Genomic DNA, 26,476 nt, shown 5'->3' on the forward strand with positions numbered 1-26,476 from the left:
CAGAAAATGCAACCTTTTTTCCTTTCCCTGTAACTTTTCCTAGGCCTCCCTCTTAAGGTTTTGATAGCGAGGTCAGTGAAAAGCTACAAGGAAAGGAAGGATTCTAGAGAATCCGAACACAGGTCAACACAGTGAAATAGTAGAATATAGATAGTAAGATAGTGGTTGACAGCCACAAGTCTTTAAACAAACATCAGAGGAGGATACGGTCGGTGAATTTGAGCAGGAATAGTAAGGTGACATAAGCATATGTTTAGACTTTGGAAGTTCGATCCAACCATACAGCCATCGACAACATGCACTGAAAAAGGTTGTGGCTGAAACGTTTGTGGTGCATTTTTGCTGTTTGTTTGCTGTCTGTTTTGTGTATGAATCAACGTTTTCCGCTTTCTGATGATTATCTAAAAGCCCCAGGCCAGGACCCAGTCTTCAGCTGCATTGTGACCCATTGTGAACGCTAGAGGGCAGTATCCCTTAACAAATGATTTCTAGAGTCTTCTGGCTCATTCAGGAAAGTGCAGTGTTTCAGGGCATTCACATTGTGGCATCATGTGTGTTCTGTCATATGGGCTAGAGAAAAGAACTGATACAATGTTTTTTCTGTCTGCAGCATTGAATAGCTTGCAACCCTCTGAGTTAGCCTCTGTTTTCGGTATAAAGAGACCACAAGAGGAGACAGTTTCATTTCATTTGGTTTTGCATGTTTATTAAAAAGTGTGTACAAAAACAAGACTGCATAGAAACCTACAGTACATCAACAACAGACACAAGCAAGCAGAGATATAGCATCAACAACCAACACACAACGTTTCGCTCATGTTGAGGGGGATATTGTGAGGAAGGAACATTAGTTTAACATTAAAGAAACGTTGTTGATTAGTTGTTAATCACATTTACTAAGCATTCCTATTTACATTGGTTGCATTTACAGCGTTGACAGGCCACTCCACCCACAATCCAGCGGCAGTTCCCATGGCTACATGTTTGTTCTGTGAGGTTCGTTGTCATTGGCTGTTCTGTGAGGTCCGTTGTCATTGTGGCCAGCCAAAAGGGAGTGAGATGAAGTTGCCCATAGACACTGATCTAAGATCAGAGTTGGGTTCTCTACCCTGATTGTTAAGGTTAGAACGTTGGAGGGGTAGACTAACCCTAGATCTGTGCAGTAGTGACAACTTCTACCACTAGCTGTGGTGTCCCATAGCAGGAAAGCCATTTCCTGTCTGGCAAGGGGTTAAACCTGTCTAGCTTTATTAGCTTCATACGAGAAACACAACAACACAAACAGGAACAGGAGCGTTTCCATGCAGTGCTGTATTGCCTCAGAGAATCCTAATCTAAAACATCTCTACGTCTAAACAGGAAGATCATCTCTCTGCACGCTTCTCTCTTATTGCACGCATCCTATTGGACAGAATAAGCCTAGCTCTGTATCTGTGGAGTACCCTGATTGCATGAGGGAAAATGTATGTGAGGAGACCAGGATGGAAACTCCCATAAAAATAAAATACAACGAACATGGAGACTAGAAGGGATTAAAACATTTCAAGCACACAGATATTATACTGTATATGCATATCATCATAAATCCATAACTGGAATTGTTTACTGTATGTTAGAAAACATCAAGAAGGTAACAGCCTTGTCTAAAGTGCATTTTTACCCAGAAATACTGTGATTGGAGAGTCTATACTGTTGTTAGGCAGGGAGGGAGGGAGGAGTTAGCACTGGGGCTGAATGGGTGTGTCTGTGGGGTGAGGGGCAGGGGAAAATGTGTCCAATGGCCATTGAGAGAACAGAGACCAGTTCAGGTTGCAAGGTGAATGGTAAAGGGGTGACAGGTATGTTTAGGCCTTTAAAGGGTCCATGTTCATTCCTCTCCTGTTGCCCAAGGTCATAGGTCATGTATGGAAGACACACAAAAGGGACAGGGGGGCTGTACAACAGTCCTGGCATTGTGGTGGAAACATAGTCCTGGGAATATGGTGGAAACCATATCCAATCACCTCACCTGTCAGTAGTAGGGGTAGGGAAGGAGGTAAGGACAGGAGATAAGGAAATGAGTCAATGTCATAGTATTGAGATCCAGTCCTGCTCTGGAGCACGAGGGGACCAGTAAAACAGGTCAAAGTTCAGATCACTCTCCCTCTTATCGCTCTAAAAGGTCATTTCATTGTCCCCTCCATCAGATTGGTCAGTTCCTCATCACCCTGTCCTGCAGCTCTCACCCATTGGCTGAGATAAGCAGAGGGAGAGGGTGGGGGCAGGTAGCAGGTAGGTTGTTCCCAAAGCAGCGCCTCTATTGATGGGCCAGGGTGCTGGTTAACACCCTCCCTGTTCAGATGGTCCAATGGTCAGTGTCCGGGTTGGTTCCGGATGGATCCACTGGAGTCCTCAGGCAGTCATTTTCAATCGTCCTGTCGAGGGGAGAAGAGAGGAGGGTGAAGCATGTGGGAAAGTGGAGAGCGGTGTGTGTTTGTTAGGAACGCCAAAGCAAGGGCTCACCACCACAACCCAACCCAACCCAGCCAGAGCAGCACAGATGACAGGACAGGGTTGGATGACACATTCACGCAACCGCACACACATAAAACACAGACAGACACACGTTTCCTCACTTACAATACACATAAACGAACACGTTACACGTTACATGAAAGATACAAACACACCACACACAGACTCCACACACCACTTTTTTTGCAGAAAGACAAACAAAGCTTGTAGTCACACACATACACAGGTTTCCATCTTCCCGTCATACATACAAGTATGCGCACGTTTGCATGTACGTGCGCTCACACACACACACACGTGTCCAGGTTAGAGGCAGGGTGTGTTAGACGGGTGGGCATTGACCAGGTGACACGGGTGGGCACTGGGCACCATGCCATGCTGAGCGTTTTCCATGCCAAGCGACCAATCAGCATAAACCCCACCTACCTGCCCACCGTCCCCCACCAATGGGCTGGCTCTGTCTACCTGTCTATCTGTAAACCAACCAATTAGACCACAGGATCAGGACACAGAGGAGGGACTGGATTCACACTGACCATTCACACACACACAAACACGTCATTAGGGGCGAGGTCAAGTGGCCCGTCTGGTGGGCAGATGTGCATATGAGCACACAGGTGAGACTGAGACCTCTACACGTGTGTGTGTGTGTGTGTGTGTACCTGTAGAGAGCTGGGACTGGGACCTCCTACGTGTGCCGGTCTTGGAGGTGGAGGAGAGGGTGGAGCCGGCGCTGCTGGCACGGGAGATGGGGAGGGGCACCGGGGTTACTGGGGGAGAGTCCAGCTGGAGAGGGTAAAGGGCAAAGGTCAACATCTTGTAAAGTGGATTTCAACAGAGCCTTACTCATTGAGTACAGAAATGCTTTGTGACCAGTGTGTGGGATGAGGGTGTGTGTGTGTACACATTACCTCCACGCTGTCGTGGGTGGGCGAGGAGGAGGTGGAGGAGTTCTCTGCAAATCTCCGGGTGGAGGTGGCCGAGCCCAGCTCGATGGTTCTGACCCGCTGGGCAAACTTCAGAGAGCAAACCGACTCACTGAAGTTGCTGACCAGAGGAGAGACCTACACAGGGAGGAAGAAAGGTTCAGTCTGGACACTCAGATCTCTCCAAGGACGTCAACCAGCAGGGATGTTGGCTAAAGACATGTATCCCCTCTTCCCCATTCATTCCTCCACCTCTTCTTTTGTCCTCCCCCGCCATCATCAGCGTGTTGCTGTCCCTGCTGTGTTGAGTCTTGGAGCTGTGATAAGTCTGTGACCCTAACACATCCCCCTCCCTCTCTCCCTCCTTCCCTCCTCACCCCCCTCTTCTCTCCCCCTGTCCTGTTGTAACAGAGATTTCCTCATCATTATTACCTGCACCATCATCAGTGTCTTGCTGTCCCCACTCAGCGAATCAGAGAGCAGGTAGGTGAGGCGGGAGTTCCTGAAGGGCACGTGGGAGTGTCTGCTCCGCAGCGCGTTGATGACATCACCCAGGGCTGACAGGGACTTGTTGATACACTGGGCCTCCCTCAGACGGCTGCCCTCGGCCCCCGACTTGGCTATCCGCTCTGAACCAGCCAGGTCCACTAGGTTCAGCTTGCCTACAGAAACACACAGACGCAAACCTCAGTGTGTGTGTGTGTGTGAATATTTTATCGTTCCTCTGTAGAGACATTATGCATCATTGTGTGTGTATTTGTAGTATGACAATAAGTGTGTTTTCTTGTATGTGTGTGTGTGTGTGTACCTTGTGTGCGGTGCCCTGTAGAGGCGTTGAACCCTGCCACAGTGATGATGAGGAGGGCGTGGGAGCGAGAGCTGTGTTCGTTGAGGTTGGTGCAGGCTGTGGCTCTGTTCATATGGCCCAGGTCAAACACCTGCACAGAGGAGAGAAGGGGTCAGGGGTCGTGAAGAATTAATACATGACCACATCTCTGCAGTCACTGATTTTCTCACACACACACACCGACACACACACACACCGACACACACATAGCACTTAGGAAGAGATCACAGTACCAAACACTAATCTGGGATGTAAAGCCAAATCCCTGTTTGGGTACATTCCACCATGTCACGGAACGCACAGCCCCAACGGCCATTTTACTCCTCAGGGTCAGGATGCCAACTCCCCCTCAGGACTCAAGCACCGTGGAAGTCATACGTGTCAACAACACACCAATAAACATCTGAACTTGTCAACAACAATACCATCTGAACTTGTCCAACAAGACACTCTCTTTCTATATTTTTGTTGAAAATATTTTCTTGCATTTGTGCCTTTTGAATGCTACCCTGGACATACCATATGGACATGGTAGATGCTATGTGGGATCCTTAGGATGACCCTACCCTAAACCCTAACCCATACCCTTATGTAACCCTAACCATAACTCTTACCCTAGCCATAACTGTTGGGGTGACGGTCCGTCGCAAGCATCCCGCTTAGTGTAAACTCACCCTGTTGATGTCCTCCGGGCTCTGGACGGTGAACTCCGTGAGGCCCGGCACGTAGAGCTGACCACTGCCATCAGGGTTCATCTTGATCTCCAGCTTCTCACTGGGAGTTTCACCCAAAAGGTTCCTGACGGAAAACAACAAACAGTCACATGAAGATGGTTCCATTTAAAACATTCTACCCCCCCCTCCCCCCAAGCCATACACAGCAATAAAAAAAAAATAGGGTCACATGTTATTTGGCGAAATTAGAGGCATCTGTACACTGGTTTGCTGCTTCAGAAAGGTGGAATTTATGAGGACGTTTCAACCCTAACTGGGTCTTCGTCAAGACGTGGTATTTGGCCAGTCCCCTTCATATGATCTGTAGAGGTTCAATCCATCATCCACAGACCACTAGTTTGTCTGTCAGGTTCCAGCGGCAAGACGTGACTAATCAAGTGTACGGCGTGGGTGGGTGAAGCCAGAAGAGCTGCAGCTGACACTCCATTAACAAATGTGATGGTTTGAGCCACCATAGATAAGCTGTCGGCCAGGATAACCAAGTAAACAGGAAACCAAAAAAAGTTGCCATTACGACATTCCCTCCTAAATCTCCTCTCTTGGAGCATCCCGCCGCCATGCTTTGGCAATAAAGCTAAACAGATGTTGAGGTTATGCAACGGAGGGAGGAAGGGAGAGGATGAGGAGGAGGGGAGGGAGAGGGGAGGGAGCAAGAGAGAGAAAATATAGTTTGTGGTCCAACAGTTGACCGAGGACATTAAATATAATCCACTTTTACATAACCGCTGCCCCATGCACATACAGTACATTGCCACACACACACACACGAAAGTGAGCTTAGATCTGAATTACATAAAGCAAATTCAATAATGCAATAGTCGTGATCTACAGCCCAAGGTAACAGGGTGACCGCTATTTCACCTGTCATTGTGTAACTTCTGAGTCTTGGCAAGACTGCACCAGCACTCAAACCCCCTTCTACAGATAATCTCTCTGCCTGTTTGAGTGTGTGTGTGGACTGTATGAGGAAGCGAATGTGTGTGTGTACAAGTATGCTAATGAAAGTGTGTATACGGTGTGTGTGTGTGTACACTGAAGTGAATGTGTGTGAATAAGTATGCTAATGATAGTGTATAAAGGGTGTGTGTGTGTCCTCACCGTAGGGTTTCGTTGTATATCTCTACCATGCTGACAGTGATGCGGTATTCCCAGTCAGGTGCTTTCTCCGTCACTTCAGAGAAGAGGAGTCTGAGAGCCCTCTGGTTGATGCCAGGGTCCTCCACCACACCCTATAGGGACACCACAGAGGTCAAAGTTCATGTTTATTAGGACATATGAACATCATCGCATAGCAACATGAAATCAGATGCTCTTTACATGATGAGGACCACTCTGAAATTAACACACGCATCTTACATGTACATAAAAACAACAATTATCTAGAAACAACTGGGCATATTACAGTTCAGAACTTCACATCAGCATTCAGCATCACTAAAACACATGGAAACACACCATTACTTTTTTTAAAAATGAAATGTATGTTCATTTGGCCAGATGAAGCAGATGAGGTAAAGCAAAAGTTCTAGTACCCCAGTCTTTTGCTATAGTACCTGCCAAACAGTGGAGGCTAGTGGAGGTAGAAATCGGACGACGGGCTCATTGTAATGTATGCTATGGAATAAGGAATGGTTCTAACATTTGTTCCACCAGCCTCCCCTGCTTCCAAAATAACCAAAGAAGAAGAGCAACAGGTAGCCTCTGCCTACCTCCATCGTGTAGGTCTTCCCTGAGCCCGTCTGTCCGTAGGCGAAGATACACACGTTAAAGCCGTCGATACACGACGTCACAAGGGACTGCACTTCCTGGAAAACCTGTTTCTCCAATCAAAGAAAAGGGGACCGTTAGAGTGGCAGCCGTTGTGTCCAATCAGAGACGGACAGTTATGGTGGTAGGCAGCTCTCCACCCAATAGTATTGTTGTTAGTGACTGACCTCTTCCTGGGAGGCCTGACAGGGGAACACCTTGTCCATTTCAAAGGCCATGAGCTTGCCCTTGTTGGAGAGGCAGAGGAGGGCGTCATCCTCTGGGTCAAAGGTGACCATGTTTTTGGCCTCGGCAGAATCCAGCTCGCCCTGGCACACGGGCCGCACCCGACAGAACACCCTGATGTTACCTGGGAAATTTAGGCAGGAAAAGTTAGGGATAGACACTTTAGAATAGTAGAATAAATCCCATCATCTTTAAACTGCTGGTGGAACTCCATGTCCCAGGATGCTCTAGTAAAGTGTCAGGGCAGAGGAGGTACCTTTGAGGCGCACCAGCTCATTGTGGCACTTCTTCCTCAGGTTCATCTCTCTCTTGTACTTCCTGAGCAGCTCCTGGTTGGCACTGCTCACTTCATTGATCACCTGACAGATCTGAGGCCACAGCACCACAGATGGTTAGAGCAACATCACGGCTGGCACATACTACACACACACACACACCTACACGTCTCACCTCTTGCTTTGCCTCTGCGATCGCTTTGTCCAGCATAAAAGGGAAGTCTTGCACCTGTCTCTTCAGACAGTTATAATCACAGGTGAGAGTACGCAGCGCCGGCTGCAGGGTCAACAGGTTCATACGCACACCTGAAGAGACAGACAGAGGTAGAGTTATAGCACAGTGCACGCACACACACGCACACACACGCGCGCACTCTCTCACACACACACACACACACACACCTACCAGCCAGATTTTCATGCACAGCTTTCATCTCGCTTTCAGCTCTGATGAAGGCCTCCTCGATCACTCTGTTCTTCTCCTCTTCCAGGTTCTGCATCTCAGCCTCCAGCTGGCCCTGGGTCCTCTCCATCTCACCCTCGTACACCAGGATCTAAAAAGGCCAGGCCAGGGGGTTACAGAGGTCTTAGAGAGGGGCAGGAGAGCACCGGGGCCTGGCGAACACACACGTCAACACAGGGGCTCGCGTGGGCCAGAGACTGGAGCCCGTGGTCGGAGCCCCTGGAACTAAGAGCTGCGAGCTAGAAGCTAAATGCTACACTAGCGTTGAGCTAGTAGCATTTTACTAACTGCGGTGTTTAAGATTAGAGTCTCCAACGTCAAGCAACACATCTGCTAAAAGCAGTGAGGTTTATAGCCAACTAAACATAGGAACTATTAACAAGTTAAACATTAAAAGCAAAACCATTGCTGGCTGTTAACACAGACAACTAAAATCATCATTTGGCTGATAACTAACCCAACAGAGCCAAAAGCTAGACCAACAAAATAGTTGCACACCCTTAACCAGACTATTATGGGTTAACCAGACTACTATTAACCAGACTACTATCCTGCAGCAGGTCGTGGGGACGGATGGGACGGACGGACAGATACTACATGAGTCATTACAGCACACAAGTGGGGTGGGCTGAAACCACACAGATGGGCGGAGTTTGGGTGCAGATGCCTGACACTCAGGAAGTGATGTTGAGGGATACAGGAAGTACAACGAGGGGAATGCTGTGGCTACAGGGTACTGTTCAAATACAAAACCTACAGGAAACGATTTTCTGTCAAATGGCACAGGTTCCAAAGGTTTAAAAACCCGCCATCATAATTAATAATTTCTAAGTTAATTTAAAACTCATCATTTGCCTCAAAAACATGTTGGATGGATGAGGGGTGACTTCTTGGTAGATGAGGGTCACTTTGGAACCTGTTTGTAGCCACAGTGCTAACTGAGGTTGCAGACCTCTGAACCCTAGAGCTATCACACTGAGGGGGGGGAGGGGGGCCAACCTTGGACAACCTGCGAATGACCTCGCCGTTGCCCATGCCGACAGCCTTGGAGAGCAGGCCGCAGAGACGGCCGCGGTCCATATGCAGCTGGAACCAAACGCAAGCGGAGAGAAAGAGGGGTTAACACATAACGGGCTGAACCATTCACCTCTACAGGGAGGGGAGGGAGGGTTGTGAGAAGGCTTATACCACCGCCATCTACGACAAGAGGAAGGGGTGGGTTTGGGTGGCGTACCACACACTGCTGGTAACAGGGGGGAGGAGATTCAGAAACAACAGACCCACTAGAGGTGGGGCCTACGGGATTGGGGAGGGGCACAGAGGGGTCTACAGGAGGCTGAGCCACAGTACCTGTGAACGGTCATGTTCAGATAATCATAGTGAGACCAGATCATGGTGTGTGTGTGTGTGTGTGTATATAAATATGGATGTACCTGTGCACGGAGCTGTGTGCAGGACCTCTGGGAGTCATGCAGCTGTTGTTCCAGCTCTCTCAGCAGCTGTCTCTGCACTCCCAACTGTTCCTGCAGGGCGGCGCTCTTTCCCTGGGCCTCGGCTACCGCCTGCTGAGACTCCACTGACTCCACCTCCACCATCTGAGTCACATACTGCAGGGAGGAGAGAGAAGAGGGGGATGGACAGAGAGAGAAACAGAAAGAGGAGAGACATGATGCATGAATGCATAGATGAAGGCTATTTGTCTGGGGGTTCTGTACAAAACTAGTTCCTGAAGTAAAACCAGAGTAATGATGAAAACTAAGTGGAGGCTGGTGGAAGTAGAAATCGAAGAATGGGCTCATTGTAATGCATGGCATGGAATGAGGAATGGTAGCAAACGCGTGGAATGGAATGAGGAATGGTATGAAACATGTTTGATAGCATTCCTAATTCCATTATATGGATTACAATAAACCCGTTCTCCAATTTCTACCTCCACCAGTCTCCCCTGAAAACACAACGCAATCCAGGTTTAATCATTCTAGCAGACTGTGCAGTACCTCACCTTGACCTGCGGGGGCATGGCAGCCTGTCGAGCTAGCTCCTCCTCACAGTCTCGGAGTCTGTCACCCAGATGCTGCTCCACCTCCCCCCGCTGCCGCTTGGACTCTTCCAGCTGCCTCTGCATGTCCCCAATGTGGCGCTTGGACTCTTCCAGCTGTCTGTGGAGGGTCTCCACCCGGCAGGCCTTCTCCAGGAGCTCCCTCTCCAGCTCAGCCAGCCTCCTTTCCCTCTGTCTGGCCTGGCTCTCCCACCGAGACACCTCCCCACGCAGACACTCTGCATCCTACACACACACAGAACATATTTACAGAAACCCATGGTTAGGTCATATCTATACACACACACACAACGAGAACATATCTACTCTACACACACGCTTGCACGATTAGAAAGAAACACACAGACAGACACACACCTGGCTGTGGGAGCAGTCGGTGCAGCTGGGGGCAGGTGGAGTGTCCTGGGCTTGGAGCAGTGAGGTCTTGCATGCCTTTAGCTCCTGCTTCAGACGCTCGTTCTCAACCACCAGCAGCTCCAGGTGCTTCTCCAGGTCTGTCGCCCCCTGCAACCCCGGAGGAACACACACAGGCAGGACACATCAATGTACAAGAATGAAAACAGACACACACACACACACATACTTTCGGTATTCTCCCAGAACAGATGGACACACATGCACAGAGCAATGCTCATTTGTCTTTGTACACACACACACACACACACACACACGTTTGTCTGAGAAAGAAATGTGTCACGGTGCAATAGTACACCTGTAGGAGGGGTGTGTGTGTCTTATCTTTGGTTCAGTCTGTAGAGAAGCTTTCCCAGGCTGTCTGAATGTGGGCTAGCAGGCCTTTATACACTGATACTGGGTGGATCCTCCCCCCTCCCCTCCCTCTCTCTCTCCCTCTGTCCTTCCCACTCTCACTTACTCTCTCCCGCCCTCTTTCTCCCTCTCTCTACCTCCTTGCCACTACACCCCCCCCCCCCCCCAACCCACATTCTCTCTCTCTCTCCTTCCTCACTCCCTCCCTCTCCTTCCTCACTCCCTCCCTCCCTCCCTCCCTCCTCTCACCAGCTCTGAGCGCAGTCTCTCCACCTCCTGGGTCTGGTCCAGCAGCTTCTCCTCCAGCTCCTCCACCTGGCAGGGCAGACACACACCCACCTGAGTACCCTAAACACAAACCTTCCCGACACACCCTACATACACACACACACCTAGTAATACACATCCCTACATACACACACACACACACACCCCTACATACACACATCCCTACATACACACCTAGTCGTACACATCCCTACATACACACACACACACACCTACATACACACACACACACACACACATCCCTACATATCACCCACCTAGTAATACACATCCCTACATATACACCCACCTAGTAATACACATTCCAACATACACACCTAGTATATACACAATACCACATCTTTCTGAGAAACCCCATGTCACCCCTAGTACCCTACCACCCTAGCAGGGGGCGTTAGTATTTGTTAGTACCCCCCTGTCTCAGTGTCTTCATCGTACCTGTGTGCGCAGCTGACCAATGAGCTGCTCTCCCTCCCGGCTGACCAGACGCTCGCTGGCACGCTCGCTGTGCTGCTGTTGCTGCTCCTGGGGCTCGAACAGCCTCTGCAGCGCCCTCACGCCTGGGCCACACACACACACACACACACACAATTTAGATTGACATTTATGTTGCTCAGACATGCAGTAGTGAGTCATGCATAATGACAGTTACACCCGTGCCACACAGATCTGTAACGGTTAACACCCTGGTGTGTGTCCCCGTGTGAACATAATCATGATAGCAAACACACACACACACACACACACACACACACACGACAGCTTCTAGACTGCATCATTCATTTCACATAAGTCCTGACTGATGTCTCCTCTTTAACATGCAGCTCACCTCCTTCCCCTGTTGCTCCTTGTTTACCTTCACTCAAAATTAATCGCCTCTTCCCATATATCTCATATTCTTCCTCTCCTCTGCTGGATTCTATCTCTTCTTCCCCCCTCTCACTCAGGTCCTCCCTCTCTGTGTGTGTGTATGTGTGTGTGTGTGTGTCTCACCGCTGGGCTGTGCCGTCTGCAGCTCCTCCTGCAGCGTGTGTATGACGTCAGTCTTCTCCTGGAGAGACTCTGCGTGACTCAGCTGCAGTCGCTGCAGCTGCAGACGTCGGGAGATCTCCTCGCTGCGCAGACGCGCTTGGAACTCACACACCTTCTCTTGCAGTGTCTATACACACACACACACACACACACACACGGTTAGACAAGTCACACCAAGTAATTGCACCTACTCACACCTAGTATACTAGCTCTTTCTGCGGCAGGATAACGACAGGGTCCTACAGGACTACATCACCGCTGTTTTAGACCACAGGGTCCTACAGGACTACATCACCGCTGTTTTAGACCACAGGGTCCGACAGGACTACATCACTGCTGTTTTAGACCACAGGGGACAGGGGAGGCTGGTGGATAGCTGGTGCTTTACTGGACTGTATGTTAATGCTAAACAGACTCTACTAACACAACAGAGAGAGAGAGAGAGAGAGAGGGAGATGACTGGCTTTGTAGAGGGATAGACAGAGAGCTAGAGAGAATGCTAGAAAGAGAGAGAGATGAATGGCATTATAGAGATGAAGACAGACAGAGCTACTGCAGAGAGAGAGAGAGAGAGAGAGAGAGAGAGAGAGAGAGAGAGAGAATGATGACGTTACATAGGCAGATGTCCAGGAACAGGACCAGGTGACCTTCTGTAGACCAGAGAGAGAGAGGGATGAGAGGGGAGGAGAGAGGGATGAGAGGGGAGGAGAGAGGGATGGCCCAGAGAGGTGCAGCAAAAAGAAGAATGAGAAACGAGAGGTGGGGGGGTGGGGGGGGGGGGGGGGTGGGCAGAGGCATGGAGAGAAATATAATGAGATGGAGGAAAAACAGCATGAATGGATTGTAGCCTGTAGCACTGAACACAAAATGACTGACTAGACGTGTGTGTGTGTGTGTGTGTGTGTGTGTGTGTGTGTGTGTGTGTGTGTGTTTTGTCGGTGCAGTTAAAGCCACTGCCAGCCTTGTCATGTTTAATCTGTAAAGACCAGGCCGGAGGAGCTACGGGGTGCTAAAGCAAGCTTAAGTCAGCTCATGTCGTTCTGTGTCTCAGTGCTGATGTCAGCTTTACGAGTCAGAACTGGTACTGTCATTTCAGGTCCAAATCCAGCTGTTTCACAAGCAACGGCCCAGACGGATTAGAACACGTTGTGGTCAAATGCAGACTAACTCATGAGGTGCTGGGCAGAAAAAAATCTGACTCAAATCAGTTTAGTGTAGAGTGAGTAGAGTGTGTGTGTGTGTGTGTGTGTGTGTGTGTGCGTGCTCACCTGTATGAGTAGTTGCTGGTTGTGATGGCTGGTTTCTGTCAGGTCAGAGGTCAAAGCAGTGCGTTGTGGGAAGGCGGCGGTGGGCAGAGACAGGAAGGAGCCTTCCTCTTCACCATCACTCATCAGGAAGTCCACCGAGCTTGCTACGGAGACACAGGTGGGACAAACCGGTCATCAACACCGACATGCACGGTACACTAACAAGAGCTGTGTGATGATGATATTCATTCTCTCTCTCTCTCTCTCCAAACCTTGCAAGGAGAGAGAGAGCACCATGGAAACCAGTAAAGCCAGATAAGTGTGAGTGATAAAGGCCTCCAGCAGGTGACACATTAACCCTGCACAGGCGTGTTTGGGTGGGTGGGTGGGTGGGTGACACAGCTCAATGGGGCCCAGACTCTTATCACCCTAAGAACAATCAGTGCACTGTACTACTGCAGGGTCCAGTCTACACAAAATCAACTGTACTTTACACAGTAAAACAACACATACACACACACACACACCCCCTAATGCAGGCATAAGAACAACTTATGAACAAACAGAAAACTTTATACTTACAACAGTAAGCAAACACACCAACGGCCATTCATGTAGAGCCCAAGTGCTGAGACAACCTCACATCAATAGTCAAATTCAAATATGGACAAATGTCACACACACACACATAAAGAATATGACTAGGACCCCTGTAGCTGAGAAAACAGCATGCATTTGATATTCCGATGACAGACAGATTAGGTCCCAAGGCGGAGAGTGACACTGACACACACACACACACACACATCATTAAAATACTCACCTGGCACCATTGACGGCTGGAGGCATAACTAAGCCAACATGACTGAAACCAACGCTCCCCCTCTCATTCTCTACCTCCCTCTCTCTCTCTCTCTCTCTCTCTCTCACTCTGCTTCACTGTCTGTCTGTTTCTCTCTCCTTCTCGCTCTCCTCTCTTTTCTACACTAGCATGGTCACAGTCCTGCAGCTCCATCGTCACCTTGAGCAGTCTGGCAAGCGCATTAAACACACACACACACACACACACACACACACACACACAATAGCAGCAGTGTTTGCACTCCTGCCCCCTGGACTGTGGCTGTAAGGAGATCAGCTTAGAACTCTGTACCCTAGAGAGACACACACACACACACACACACACACACACACACACACACACACACACACCTTTAGCAGAGAGAGAGAACACTGACAGACAGCTGTTGTAGACAAGGTGTACACTCTTCTTCTGGTTAGAATATATTAACCTTTACCTCCTCATCACCCAAATCAGTCCAGTCTCTCCCAGTTTCATTCAAAACAAACTCAATGGAATGTGTCACACACTCCTCCACTTTCCCCCTCTCCTCTCCCAGTGAAAGACCATGCAGTACATACACACACAGACCTCAAGCTCCCTCCCTCCCTCCCTCTTTCTGTCATCTACAAAATGCTGTCACACTGGTTTAGTCCCGCCACCCCCCCCCCACACACACACACGCACATCAAGGGACTCTCTCACCGTCCAATGAGACGTCTTTCTTCCAGAGGTCCTGCAGGCAGGGGGGGTGGCCAAGGTCCCAGGTCTTTCGTGTTCCAAACATGACCGCAGGGCTGAACAGAGCACTGGACCACTGGACCGGCTAGAGATGGAGACGGAAATGACAGTTAACAAATAAAGTCATAAGCACAGACGATGAAAGACAGACACAGAAAGAGAGAGAACCATGAGAACAGCCTGCGGCTGTATGATGAAACGCACAAGTAATGAGGAAGAGAGAGGGGAAGCATTCCTGCATGAACTGACAAACATACCAGCAGTAGTTCCCTTCACATGGTCTATGAGTAACACTACTCTCTGGAATGATCAGTCTTTAAGCAGGCTAGAGGCTAATTCTCTCATCTGCATACATGTTATTCTGGTAGCTCTGACAGTCCTCAAAGGACTATATTTCCCAGGTCACCCCTCTGGTCCATAGGCCCATATCTAGGATCAGGGCAGCCTTTCCAAACCCTAACCTTATCCCTCATGGTGGAACGTGAAACTGACCTTAGGTCAGTGGGGGAAACGACTATTGGGTGACACTCTGCCCTCCAGACTACCTAATACCGCCTTTCATCAGGGCTAGGCCAATCAGATTATACAGCAATGACCTCATACCATGTCGATGATCAATCAGAGAACAGACCAATTACTATTTTGCAACCCACACAGAGACTGATCTGACAGAGCACAGGCATAAGGGCCCCCAGTCCACACAGCCAAACTGTCTCCCCACTGGTAGACCTGATCTAGCCCCACACACACACACACACACACACCCTCCAAGGCAGCTCTAATCTATTTAAATCTGCTCTACAGAGAACAAACACTCCTCAGGGAACATGCACGTCGATACGGTCAATACATTATACTATACCACTACACCACCACCACCCACACACTAGAACACTACCCCATCACACACTCACAATATAGAACACTACCCCAACACACACACACACACACACACAATATAGAACACTACCCCAACACACACACAATATAGAACACTACCCCAACACACCCTCTGTAGCCAGTCTAATCCCACAGCGGGAAATCCCTGTATTGCACTGCAAGAACAGAGAGTTCTACTGTACGCAAAGTCCTCACAGAGACGTGTACTGACTGTTCCGTTGTTCATTCAAGTCCATATTCTACTGGTTTACTCAATGAGTTTCTCAGTCACAACACAAAGCTCCTCAGAGTTCTATCGTGCTCAAAGTTCTGTTGTTTTACTGCGTTATGCTGAGACATGAAACGCTTCCACTATACTGGCATAACGGATGTTTCTAACTAGAATGGTGTCACATCATCATCATCAGCAGCAGCAGCAGCAGCAACCCCACCTGGAGGCACTGAATGCAACAGATGCTCTCTCTCTCTCTCTCTCTCTCACACACACACACAGCTGAAGGCCTCTGACCAATCTCCATGATATGCTGAAACTTACTAGGGTGTCTCTTTTAGCAGAGGTCAATAACCCACTGCTGCCTACCCTTCCATGTCCATGGGGCTTACGGTCCAGGGGGTGGGGGTGGTAGCGGTCCTTGTGTCGGTCCAGCCAGCCCTTGTTGATGAGACTTCCCACCCAGACCAGCATGCTGCCTGCTGGACCTCCCTAGGCCCAGCAGCCTACTACACACTACCAGTGGACAACACACACACACTCACATCCTCACTCTACACACACGGTACCATCCAATGCCTGTCAAAACACACACACACACACACACACACACTTCACTGGCCCAGTGGCCAACTCTACCATACAGCGCACATCACTCGCTCACACACACACACACACACTCTGTATCCATGGAAGAACGACTGTATCCGTGGCGACAGGCTGTGCCCGTTTACTGGCAGGTACCTGGAGGACTGGGCTCGGCTACGCCCATTAAAACTCAGGAAGGAAGTTAGACCAATCACAGACCTAGGGTCAGGTGTCCTGTCCCCATCCTAACCTTAAACCATTAGTAGTAGTAAACAACCCCCTGACCAGGGACCAGTGCTTAAGGGCAACATCTCCCTACTCCACTCAGGATGAGCTCATTTACCCATAATCCTTTAAGCCTCGGGGCAGATGGCCTGCTGTTCGTCTCCTCTTTCCAGGAGGACAGTCTGAGGGAGAACTGGCTTCTAACCACAGGTCTGGGATGATTAACATCTGCTCTAATGATCAACCCTTGTTCATTACTGGGATGAAACTATAACTGATCTAGTATCAGTTGATAAAAATGTCTAATGCCACACAAAGTTGTCAGACACTTGTGATCCAAGGTCAGTTTTGCATCCCACTCTAAAGGTTCAGGTTAGAATTTGTGGTAGCGATAGCCGATCTCAGATCTGTGCTTGAGAGCAAGTTCCACCTACAGCGATTGGTCAGTTTAGGGATTCTACACTCTTCTAGTCTCCTCCTACGATCTATGACTCTAGGTGAAAGGCTGGTAGCTTCTCCATCTCTCTCTCTCTCCACACCACCTCCTTTTTCCTTTCTATGTCAGAGCATATTTCTTTGCATGTCTGCTTAATGTGTATGATGGTTTACTTGCTGTAAACATATTGCCCATTGGGCCAATCAAAATCGTCTCTACTCTAGGTTGTATTCACAGGATGGATGATGTCACAAGGACCTTGTTAGACAATGGTATTAAGTCAAACCCCACCCAAACTCAGCTCTAATTCTTACAGACCCCCAGACAGATAATTCTTACAGAATCCCAGACAGATCAAATGCCTCCTGTGGCTCTCCACACGAACAGACCAAACGCACAAATTCATTACGGTTTAGTGGTATGTACTATAGATGGTGTTTTATAATGAGTAGTTCACTGAGAGGCCTTTTGGGGGCACTGTGAGCACTGAGGCTGAAAATAAAGAGTATAGTCATTCAGGATGATCTGGTTGCTTCCTAGCAGTTTCAAGGAACGATCTGCATGCACACACACTGGTGAAAGTCAGGTTTCTAGTTTACGCGAGTGACCCTCTCTGTGGTTTCGAGCACAAGGCATTGTGGGTAGGTAAGATAAGGTTTCACACTTGACAGCAAAGTATCACCTGTCCACCCCACCCCTTCTCACCCCCTATAGGAGACCATCACCACATTCCTTACCGTCCCTCTTCCTCTGCTATGGAACCAGCCCCAGCAATTACCTCACCCTCTTCTCTCCAAAACAATGTCAGTAAAAAAAACTACTTGGGGGGGGGGGGGGGGCACGGGTGGGGCACCAGAGAGCCTTCAGAGCCTCGAGGCATAGCAATGTTCTCTGTTCTGCACAGCACACTTCAGTCTGAACAGTCTGTCCACAGAAACAGAATGGAATCTGTCACAATCTGCACTTGGTGAATTAGCATCAGTGTCTCCTCCTCCTCCGGTCGATGTCTGTAGCGCCCGTTCAACCAGCTCTGAGTCTCTAGCTAAGTTGTTCAATGTTCTGCCACACTGCCACCTGTGTCCTCCCCTTTGTCTGCTGCATGCCCCCCCCCCCCCCCCACACCCCACCCTTGTATGTCTCCCCCCTGTATGTCCCCCCCCCTCTTGCATGTCTGATGTCCCCCCCCCCTCCCCCCGTTGTGACTCCGTAGCATTCTCATATTGTTTATGACAGCAGAAGCAGAGTAAACTCAGCATAGACAGAGGATATAAGATTTGACCTCCCCCTCGCCCTCCTTCCCATGTCCTTCTTCCTTCCCTCTGTTCAACCTCCCAGTCTATCCCTCTTCCTCTCTCCCTCTGTCCCGCTCCTCTCTTCTTTCCAGTGTGTGCATCTCATTAGCCCAGTTCTACCATGTCCTAGTTAACACTCAGTTCTGCCCAACTACACCAACTAATGTTACCACCAACATTACACTGCTCTGAGATCCAACCAACCTTCTACCTCACTACCACCACGCTGGCCAACCATAGACCCCCCTCTCACCTTTATCCCACATAACCTTCACAGGCTTAACCCAACACACCTGTCAGCTCAATCGTATCCCGTTAACAGCATTCCAGTACAGCCAACCAATCACACAGCTGTCACACCTCTACCCAACCTCCAGTATTCCACTAGAGCCTACTAAACTCATTACATTACATTAATGGCATTTAGCAGACGCCTTTATCCAAAGCAACTGACAACAAACACATTTGTTTAAGTAAGTGAATCATCTATCCATCAGTCATCATAAGATAAAGTAATCAATGCTCAGACCAGGGGCCATAGGCAGTCACACAATGCTAGAAGAAGGAATTTTTATTTCTATTTTACTTTTTTTTTTAAATTTTATTAACAGGAGCGAAACTTGTACAGGGGGGTAGTGGGGCTGAAGAGGTCTTTAGGAGGGACTGTTAAGATCCCGGAAGAGATGGGTTTTCAATCTACGGCGGAAGATTGGTAGTTTACAATACAAACCCCCCCCCCCCCCCCTCTCTCTCTTTCAGGCATGAACATTCCATCAGTCGTGCACACGCTCACACACACCTCTTTGATATTCAAGATGCATGGCTTAGAAGAGACATTTGTCTCCAGAGATGCTGACACACACACACTTTGTCGCCTGCGGGGAGGTGTGGATTATAGCTTTATGAATCTAGAGAGATGTTGACAGGCAGGACGAAGCGTGTGTCAGCGCATGCGAGCGCGCACACACAATTACAGCTGTATTAATCTTGCTGGTGCTGACGGACTGATCCGATGTAAAATGTCCACTCTGCAGACCCAGGCTAAGACCTCACACATGGAACATGTGTGTTGTACTACATCCACGTGTGTGTGTGTGTGTGTGTGTGTGTGTGTGTGTGTGTATGTACAGTAGTTAGTGTATACACGTGTGTTCACAGGTCCAAGTGTCTCTCATGAGCAGGCATGCAAACGCTGTGTGGATTATCACATGCATGCCAGCCAGTAAGCACGTGTGTATGCTAAGAGATGGGATATGTATGAAGGGATGGTGTGTGTGTGTGTGTGTGTGTGTGTATGCATGATGAATCATAACAATGTTTCCCCTTGGGTGAGAAGCTATTTTTGTCCCTCCGCTGTGACAACAAAGCAGAAAGAGGACCGTTCACTACACAACGCGGGAGGCAGGTGGAGGCAGACATCGGAGGACGGGCTCATTGTAACGCATGGAATGGAATGAGGAATAGTGTCAAACGCGCGTGAAACGTTAAAAAACTAACACATTGGGAGCCGTAACCAGGGTGCGGATCTCCCTCTCTCTCATTCCTCATCACTTCACTTCACTTCACTCCAGCTGTGGATGTGCACATACCATCTCTAAAACACAGTCAAATCAAAACGTACATTGATATATCAAAACGTCAACAACATGGCCTCATTGCAGGAGTTAACCCTATGCTGAAGGGAACCCATGACAGGTGGACAGTATGCAGGAGTAGGCCAGTGTTAGTGCTGTCCACCTGTAGGCCCTTCTCTCAGTCTCTCGCCGTCTGTGGGGAAGACTTTCAGTGGAACACAGCTCCAAATCCATGTGCTGTCTGGCCACCAGCTCAACCTGGGAACAAAAAATCCCTGCTTATTGAAAAATTCCTGTCTGGGGGGGGGACCGGATTTGAGTTATGAAGACCTTGTTTTTTGTAATAACAAAGAAACACCCTTTTATTGACCTTCCCCGTCCCCCCCAGGGGCTGCTAAATGGCTTCACGAGATCCAGTAATGAGGACAGAGTGAGCTTTAGAGCTCCCGGAGAGACAACAAAGCTAACAAAGACCTCTTCATTAGACCTCCCTTTAACATGCATTATTTACACACCAAACCAAAGGTGGGGGGGGGGGGCGGGGGGGGGGGGGTCGCTCGCTGCACAGTTCCAACACACACACACACGGATGGTTCCTGTGGACATTCCGTCTGCCAGTCTAGCGCAGTCCAATGGCTTCAAACATCCCTTAAAGCCCCCCCCCCCCCACACACACACACACGGTAATAGACGGGGAGTGCAGAGCTGACTGACTGAAGGCATCTGCTTTTTGTGAACAAGGAGCAAATCACTCTCCACTCCTGCCTCCGTCTCCATCTCCCAGTGTTAAAATCCCCCGTCTCTCATCCTCCTCCACCCCCCCCCATCCCTCCCTCCCTCCCTCTCCCCCTTAACTGGGTCAAATCATTCACTCTCAGTCAGTTACCATGCGCTCTGTGTCAAAACCCGTCCGCTCAACATCAAAGAGTGGATATGCAACTTGGCTGTATCCCTTAGAGACAGACAGACAGACAGACAGATTACTGACACATTCACCTGAATAAACCCATTACCCATCAAAGTAGTGTGTAGAACACAACATCCCCCACACACTGACAGACTGGGGGGGGGGGGGGGGGGAGATTATACTGGGACATTAGGGTACACACAGATACTGAGAGAATCTCCTGCTTCTACATCCTCAGATTAATACCCCCGTCAGAGGCAGTGTGTAAGTACACACACACACACACACACACACAATCACTCAGCAACAGGGAACACAACAAACCTCTGGTTACAGCCCCCCCTCTCTCTCTCCATCTCATGCTATCATTCTTTCCCTTTCTCTCTCGCTTCATCTAGCCCTGTTTGTGTCCACCTCTTTGTGCTTCCCCCTCTCCTTCCTCTAAGCATACCATCGCCCTCGTAATTCTCTGCTCTACATATCTCCCTCCCTCTCTCTGCGTCCTCTTTTTCACCCCCTTCCCCCTCACCTCATCCCTCCATCCCTTTTCCTCTCCATTTTTTTTTCCGTTCTCTCTATCCGTGTGGTACTTACCTCCCTCCCTGTGGTCCCTGTATGCTGATCATCCCTGCATCACTGTAGTACGGTCCCTCTTCAGCCAGCAAAAACACAAAGACACACACTCCCGTTGTCCGATATATACACACACACACTCTCTCTCTCTCTCTCCAAGAGCTCAGTGTCAGCCACCAGCTAGCCCCCCCTTCTCCACCCCGTCTGTCACTAACGCACGCTGCTCTCTCTCTCTCTCTCTCTCCGTTCCTTAGTAACAGTGGAATCGGAGTCAGCATCATGTCCCCCCCCTCCGTAGCCCCCCTCCCTCTTTAGTCCCCTCCCTCACTCCCTCTCTTTCTCGCTCTCCTCCGCTCCCTCCCTCCCTCTCTCTAGTGGAGGAATAAATATTTCAGCCACAAATGAAGCATGGTGCTGCTCTTCTCTCCCCCCCCCGCCTGAAATATTAAACAGAGCAGAGCTGTGTGTGTGTGTGTGAGAGAGAGAGCATGCGTCTCTGAAACACCTGTCTCCTCCCATCCTCTGAAGTATTGAGGCAGGATGGCTGCCATGTAACAAGACCGCACGCACACACACACACACACACACACACTCTGAATGAGTCTGCATCCCCCATCAGACTCTCCGGTTGCTGTATCTGTCCAGAGCTGAACAGATCTACACGCTTAAGGACATCGTAGGTTTGTGTGTTTCAGGTTCACTAACAAGACAAACACTCTGAACTCCTCCCCCTTTCACTGAAAGCTGCTGGGTAATTGAGTTGTGTGCGTCAGGGCTAGGTTGAGGGGACCACAGCTAAATCAAACTGTGTGTGTGCGTGTGTGTGTGTGCGCACGTGCACTCATGCATGTGTGCAATAGTGTGCAAGAGTTTGTGTTTGTCTGTACACACAAGACACAGAACGGGGTCTCAAAGGGCCACCATCGTTCCTCAGTGAATTATAGATGAGACATACTACCCCTGGGATCAGGTGGCTCCTGTACCTTCCAGGGGAGATCATCATCATCAGCAGCAGCAGCAACAACAACAACAACAACGTTCCTCCAACAAACCATCAGGTTCAGGCACCGGAGTATCTTCATTCATCAGTGTAAAAGACAGATAGGAAAGATATCCGCACTGATCTGAAAACACCCTCGATAGGTGAAAGCAATATCGTGGAATCTTCTTTGGAGATCGTTCTACGTTCTCATTCATGTTTTTTTTCGATCTGAGCTGATGAAGGGAAGGAGACAAGCTGAGGATGTGGTGGAGACAGAGAGGGGGGAGACAAGGGCGGGGGGGTGTTGAGGTCGGGGTGGCGGGTGAGACAGGGTCTGTTGTTGTTGTTGGATTGAGCCAGAAGCACAGGCAGAATTAAAGCATTCTGGGGGATTAAAACCTACATTTCCCAAAACACAGCAGAGAGAGATGTATGTAGGTGTATATATTAAATATGTAAACATGCAAAGAAAATGCTTTGGCAACATTTTTTTTTTCTTTGCTTGTCATGCCAATAAAGCCTACTTGAATTGTATATATATATATAGATAGAGAGAGAGACCACAGCTCTCCTCTCAGATTAACAACATGATTGGTTACATCATGGTCTGATTATTTTCCACGTAAGGAGAGGACACTCATCCCCAAACCCAGGGTCAGCACTGTGCAGCTACACCACAACTCTGTGACGGAACAGGTGGGCAGGAGATGGAGGGGAGGGTGAAGGGGGTAGAAAGCAGGAGAATGGAGGGAGGGGTAGAACGAGAAAAGGAGAAATGGAAGAGGGCAGGAAACATCTGTATGTGAACATAGTGTACACATACCAGTGGAGGCTGATGGGAGGTAGAAATCAGGGGACAGGCTCATTGTAATGCATGAAATGGAATGAGGAACGGTATCAAACACGTGAAATCATTCTTTGCTCCATTCCATGCATTACAATGAGTCCAGCTCCTGTCATCACATCGTACACTAATAGTATCCTCAAGGATAATTAGACATCAGCAGCCAACTCTCAGGCACACACACATAATTACCTAAATACTGAACCAACACAGAACTGCTTCTTATTAAAAGGAGGTTGGAGTTTATATTCAACAAAGACTTAGCCTTCTAAACATAATCCTGAGATAAACTCCAAGCAGCCCACTAGAGGAGTTGTGATCATAATTAAGGAATCATTTCAGATCAGAGAAAAAAAAAAATGAAGGAATAATAATATCAGATCAGAAATACATACGCAGGGACAAGAATATCAATAGTTTAGTTTCATGGGATATCTCATACAATATTATGGGACTGTGGTTAATCTAAGGTTAAAGTCCAAGAATATGAATGAACCTTTGATCATATTATTTTGAAGTGCCTACGTGCTAGACTGCACATCTGGACACACCCTCTCTCTCTCTCTCTCTCTCTCTCACCTGAGCATTCCCTCCCTTTCTCCCCCTCCTCTCCCCAAGTCTCTCTAACTTTCAACCAGTCACGTTCTAAGCTTTCCAAACACTGTCCCTGTATTAATTGTTTATATGCTTTACATTCCACCTCTCACATTCCTTCCCTCGGTTTCATTCCATCCCTCTTTCATTTCAACCCTTCTTTCTCCCCCTCCTCTCACCTTCAATCGTTTCTGGCTGTCCGGGACATTCCCCAGGCTGCCTCCGTGTCCCAGCCTGCCCTGGCTGCGCAGCTCCTCACAGGCTTTGCGTTCGTCTGCGCAGCCAAAGTCTGCCGTCAGCCTGTCTGCAGCCCTCTGCCTCTTCTCCAGAGAGCTGGCTACAGCCCCTTTCCCCTGCCCTCTGGGCCCCTCACCCTCTCCATGACCTCCAGGCCTGGGGTCCCTTGCCCTGCCTCCCTCCCCCACCGGAGGAGCTCCATCCTTAGGCAGGCTGACTCCATCGCCAGCCTCTGTAGGTCCGGTCTCCAGGGCTTCGTGTAAGCTCTTGAAGAGGCTGTGGATGGCCAGCACGACCAGGGTGCACAGCACATACATGACAGAGACCCCCCTGGAGACAAGCGGCTTGGTTAGCTCCTCTGCTGTTACGGTACACAGGTGTGAGGTTCCACAGGTTGTTATGAGAACTTATGAGCAGTTATAAAGGGTTGCCATCCTCCGTGAAGGACATCCGAGACATTCAAAAGGAGGAGTGTCCCCAGGTGAGAGTGGTTGTCAGAATCCCAGGTCTCCAGAGGTCCAGTGTCCTTGTACGAGGGACATCATGACACCAAAGTCAGAGCTGCCTCAAGAGTAGCCACAACAAGTCCTAATAATAATAGCAATAGTCTCAAAGTTAATAGTTTGGCAGCAAATCACTGGTTACTTCCCTCTTGAAAAACCTCCAGCCAAGTTCAAAGACAACAAGTTTTCTTCAAAATGACCAAAAACGAATTAACAACGATGGTCACAGATGACATTCAGAGCAATCTCCACTCTTCTTCCAGTGCATAAGCTGCTACAGCGGTATAGTAATCCTCACTCTCTCTCTCCACCGTCGTGTGTGTGTGTGTGAACTGAACAATGCTCTAAAGCTCATCAACTATCCCCTAATCCCCAGCCTGTTCTCTCCTCAGCCGACGCAGAGATGGGATGACCGCTCGTGAGTTTTGTGTGTGTGTGTGTGTGTGAGAGTGAGTGAGTGAGTGAGTCCTCAGATTCACTCACACACACCTGCTTTTATACAGTGTCTCACCTCTGTCCCTAACCCCGCCTACTCGGTGATTCCACAGAAGTCTGATAAGGTTTTCTGGACCCGGTCCCGTTGTCACGGTGATAGCAGTCCCTTTGGCAGGCAGACAAAGTCCAGGTAACCCATACCTGCAGGTGCGTGCGGCTCAGCGTCTCCGGGTAACTCCAGACACACCCAACTGTCTCACAAACACACAGCCTTCTACCAGTCTCTCTCTCACACACACACACACACACTTTCCTTGATATGCGTTGCGAAATCCGAGAGATGTAAACCCTACACCCGGGTAGGGTCAAAAGCAGTTAATAACACCCTCACTCCTTACACACAGCCAAAACCCTTAAACACAAACTCTCTCTCCCTCATTCTCTCTCACACACACACACACACACACACTGTAGGAGTGTCTCTGATGTTGGTTCCTTCCTCCTCTGTCCTGCTGATTCACTAGTGTTTAGTCCTGGTTACTGTGTAGATATCCTGGTAAAATCATCAACCAGACCGAGAGGGCTCCTCTTCCTCCAGCGAGGGGACTGTCCCATCAGCCCAGCCCACAACAAGCTTCCTGGGTCACAGACGGGGGCGATATCCACACCCAGAGTCTCACTCACTCTCCATGTGTCTCTCTGTCTTCTGCGCCCCAATCACCACACCGTCAGGTGCAGTGGTGCTCCTCTCCAGAGAGAGAGAGAGAGAGAGCATCCCTTCATCCACTCTCTCACTCATTCACTGTCCCTCTCCTTCCCTCCCTCCCTCTGTCCGTTCTGTCCATCTGTTGCTCAGGGATAAGCGCGGGTGAGGGACAGTGCTGGGCAGCGATGATGTAACACCTAACACCGTTTAGTTTTTAGGATTTATGAAAAAAAGCAAAAAAACACTTTCCAGCTGCTTCCATGTGGAGATCCATCAACAGATCTCTGGGCTCTGATTGGCTGCGGCCATGGCGAGAGAGACGACCTCGTTACTCAGTGTTCGGTATGCCTGACTGTCTTCCTGACAGCACACGGCATCGCCATGGAAACCCTGCGGCAATGGGAACCCGCTAGGGCGGGAGCTGACCGTGTCAATCTCAGCAGTTGAACTGTGACCTGCGGTCAAGTTCGCTCGGTGAAGTTACAACGGTCACTTTGTATCCGGTGGTCCTGGTTGCCGTTTCCTGTCCTGAACCGTACTGTAAACATGGAGCGTTTCTCTGGTCTAAATGTGGTCCAACTGGGACAAAAGAGGAGGCTTCCGCCTGAGTGCCCACTTTCATGGTCCCTAATGAAGGGGAGGGGACAGGGCAAGGCAAGGCAAGACTACACACACACACACTTTGGGGACCCCATAAAGGAGGTCAGCCAGAACAGGCTCACTATAGTGCTGGAACTCTCCT

General features: G+C 49.3%; 1 protein-coding gene across 6 annotated transcripts in view; it reads right to left on the reverse strand.

The window, feature by feature from the left end:
- Positions 1-689: 689 nt before the first annotated feature.
- kifc3 (kinesin family member C3) overlaps positions 690-26,476 on the reverse strand; it is a gene marked incomplete at its 5' end in the record, with an annotated part of 31,549 nt that continues 5,762 nt past the window's right edge. Inside the window, 22 exons of one of the 6 annotated variants that reach the window (XR_014554791.1) lie at positions 690-2,414; positions 2,766-2,987; positions 3,177-3,300; positions 3,426-3,578; positions 3,873-4,102; positions 4,249-4,378; positions 4,962-5,085; positions 6,120-6,250; positions 6,731-6,835; positions 6,956-7,137; positions 7,270-7,381; positions 7,464-7,594; positions 7,695-7,842; positions 9,185-9,358; positions 9,754-10,035; positions 10,168-10,314; positions 10,828-10,893; positions 11,305-11,426; positions 11,860-12,025; positions 12,513-12,548; positions 13,167-13,309; positions 14,692-14,812. Coding sequence is in view for 2 of the 6 variants with exons in the window: in XM_083691538.1 (XP_083547664.1) it covers positions 2,406-2,414; positions 2,941-2,987; positions 3,177-3,300; positions 3,426-3,578; positions 3,873-4,102; positions 4,249-4,378; positions 4,962-5,085; positions 6,120-6,250; positions 6,731-6,835; positions 6,956-7,137; positions 7,270-7,381; positions 7,464-7,594; positions 7,695-7,842; positions 9,185-9,358; positions 9,754-10,035; positions 10,168-10,314; positions 10,828-10,893; positions 11,305-11,426; positions 11,860-12,025; positions 13,167-13,309; positions 14,692-14,812; positions 24,033-24,407 (3,222 nt within the window). Of the gene's footprint in view, positions 2,415-2,765; positions 2,988-3,176; positions 3,301-3,425; positions 3,579-3,872; positions 4,103-4,248; positions 4,379-4,961; positions 5,086-6,119; positions 6,251-6,730; positions 6,836-6,955; positions 7,138-7,269; positions 7,382-7,463; positions 7,595-7,694; positions 7,843-9,184; positions 9,359-9,753; positions 10,036-10,167; positions 10,315-10,827; positions 10,894-11,304; positions 11,427-11,859; positions 12,026-12,512; positions 12,549-13,166; positions 13,310-13,968; positions 14,028-14,443; positions 14,532-14,691; positions 14,813-24,032; positions 24,408-26,476 lie in introns of those variants that run through there. The other 5 variants (XR_014554792.1, XR_014554793.1, XR_014554794.1 and 2 more) reach the window with 5 other exon arrangements.

The sequence above is a fragment of the Argentina silus genome, assembly GCF_951799395.1.
Source record: "Argentina silus genome assembly, chromosome: 19".
Taxonomy (NCBI): domain Eukaryota; kingdom Metazoa; phylum Chordata; class Actinopteri; order Argentiniformes; family Argentinidae; genus Argentina; species Argentina silus.